Here is a 2133-nt window from a genome sequence, read left to right on the forward strand (position 1 = left end):
AAAAAAAAAAAAAAAAAAAAAAAAAAAAAAAAAAAAAAAAAATAAATAAATAAATAAATATAAATATATTTATTTGTGTGTGTGTGTGTGTGTGCATGCATGCATGCATGCATGCATGGATGGATGCAGAGAGTAGAGATGGACGTATAGGTGTATCCCGTGAAAGTTTATTATTGATGAGATTTAAGGATAGAAATTTAGAGTGTAGATACAGGACATCTTTTTATAATAATAAAAGTAATATAAATACAATAGAGCAAGCAATAATAATATTTCTTGTTTTTTTTACTATACAGACATTAGTACGTTTATCCTTACCATGGAATTATATACAAATTGTAGATAATATTAAATATACTGTACATATCTCCTCACAACTCTATTGGGGTGTACGCGCAACTTATACTTGTGTTGCTTTCCTTCTATGGATACTTTTCCATTATAGGAATAGGGATGAGGTACGTATACACATAAATGCATGCATGCATGCATATATGCATGCATGCATACATGCATATATGCATGTATCCATTATATATGCATGCATGCATGCATTATATGTATATGTAGTGTGTAGATGCAGGGTTGTTGTTGTTGTTGTTGTTGTTGTTGTTGTTATTGTTATTAGATGTATCTGTCTCTTGTTGTACTATATACTGTATATATCTGTCTCTCCTTCTGTTTATTTCTTTTTATGTATTATTGTGTATATATATATCTGTATTATGTATTGGGGTGTATAGGGAGGAAAACTACATACATTATATATATTTGTTTGTTTTTTTTTTTTTTTTGTCTCTTTTTGTGTATTTGTTTGTTTGCTTGGTATACATTATATATATTTATTTATTTATTTATTTATTTATTTATTTATTTATTTTTTATGTGTATACAGGTTGCATCTAGATTAGAGATAAGATGGATGGTTTTTTTATTAAATATATTATTTATATCTGCAGCTTGTGTATTTGCATTAAGTAATAGTTGGTCAACAGGGACAACAACAAGACAGGCAGGAGACAGTAATATATCTATGGGTACAATATCTACAGCAGCAGCAGCAGGAGGAGGAGGAGGAGGAGTAGGAGTAGGAGTAGGAGTAGGAGTAGGAGGAGGAATAACAGCAGCAACAGCAGCAACAGCAGCAACAGGAATAGGTGGTGGTATAAATAGTATAGGAGGTATAGGTAATAATAATAATGGTAGTATAACAGGTGTCTCCTCTGTACTGTCTCCTGGTGTTGCCCTACAAACATCTGCATTAGGACAAGATATGCTAACATATATAAGAGGAGGAAGGACAGTACGTATGCCAACTAATGTGTCTCTTGATTCCCCTGTCTCCTTTCTAAGCCCTAAGGCAGCAGCAGCAGCACCATATACTTATCATGCACCAACAACAACAGCAGCAGCAGCAGGAGGGGGAGGAGGAGGAGGAGCAACATGTGCAGCAGGTGCATGCAATAATAATAATCATATAGATACTAACAACAACCCCACCAATAACAACACTTCTCCTCCCTCTATTGAGGAGACAATGCCTTTTACATGGAGACGTTTATCTGATGATGATTATAGTATAGATATAGTAAATAATACAGCAGGAGGTGCTGCTGCTGCTGCTGCTGCTGCTGCACGTGCTGCAGCAAGAAGAGAAGCAGCAGCAAGAGCAGCAGGAAGATCATCAGGAACAGGAGGAATAATAAATAATAGATCCATCATAGGTACAGATAGTATAGGAGGAGGAGACAGTTTATTAGCAGGATTATCTACAGATACATTAGGAGACAATAATACATCAATAGGAGGAGGAGAAGGAGACAAAAAAGAGGAAGAAGAAGAAGAAGAAGAAGAAGAAGAAGGAGGAGGAGGAGGAGTAACAATAACAGTAGATGTACCTGGACAACAAGGTGCATCCTTCTGGCTAGTTGCAGATAGTGTAGAATTATTTTTTTATGTTGTTATTCTTCATCATAATACGGGCCTACTTTTTCAGAATTGTATTCTTGTAGATGTACTTCTTCTTAGTACATGTCTAACATTTATTCTTACAGGGGCTGTATCTACATCTAATACAATTGGGTAAGTATATTTATTTATATTTATTTATATATATATATATATATATATATA

General features: G+C 34.0%; 1 protein-coding gene across 1 annotated transcript in view; it reads left to right on the plus strand.

The window, feature by feature from the left end:
- EMWEY_00057020 (adenylate and guanylate cyclase catalytic domain-containing protein, putative) overlaps positions 1 to 2086 on the plus strand; it is a gene marked incomplete at both ends in the record, with an annotated part of 4302 nt that extends 2216 nt beyond the window's left edge. Inside the window, one exon of the mRNA XM_013477860.1 lies at positions 960 to 2086. Within this exon, the coding sequence (XP_013333314.1) occupies positions 960 to 2086 (1127 nt within the window). The remainder of the gene's footprint in view (positions 1 to 959) is intronic.
- Between the last annotated feature and the right edge of the window lie 47 nt (positions 2087 to 2133).

The sequence above is a fragment of the Eimeria maxima genome, genomic scaffold (assembly GCF_000499605.1).
Source record: "Eimeria maxima Weybridge genomic scaffold, Emw_scaff2044, whole genome shotgun sequence".
Taxonomy (NCBI): domain Eukaryota; phylum Apicomplexa; class Conoidasida; order Eucoccidiorida; family Eimeriidae; genus Eimeria; species Eimeria maxima.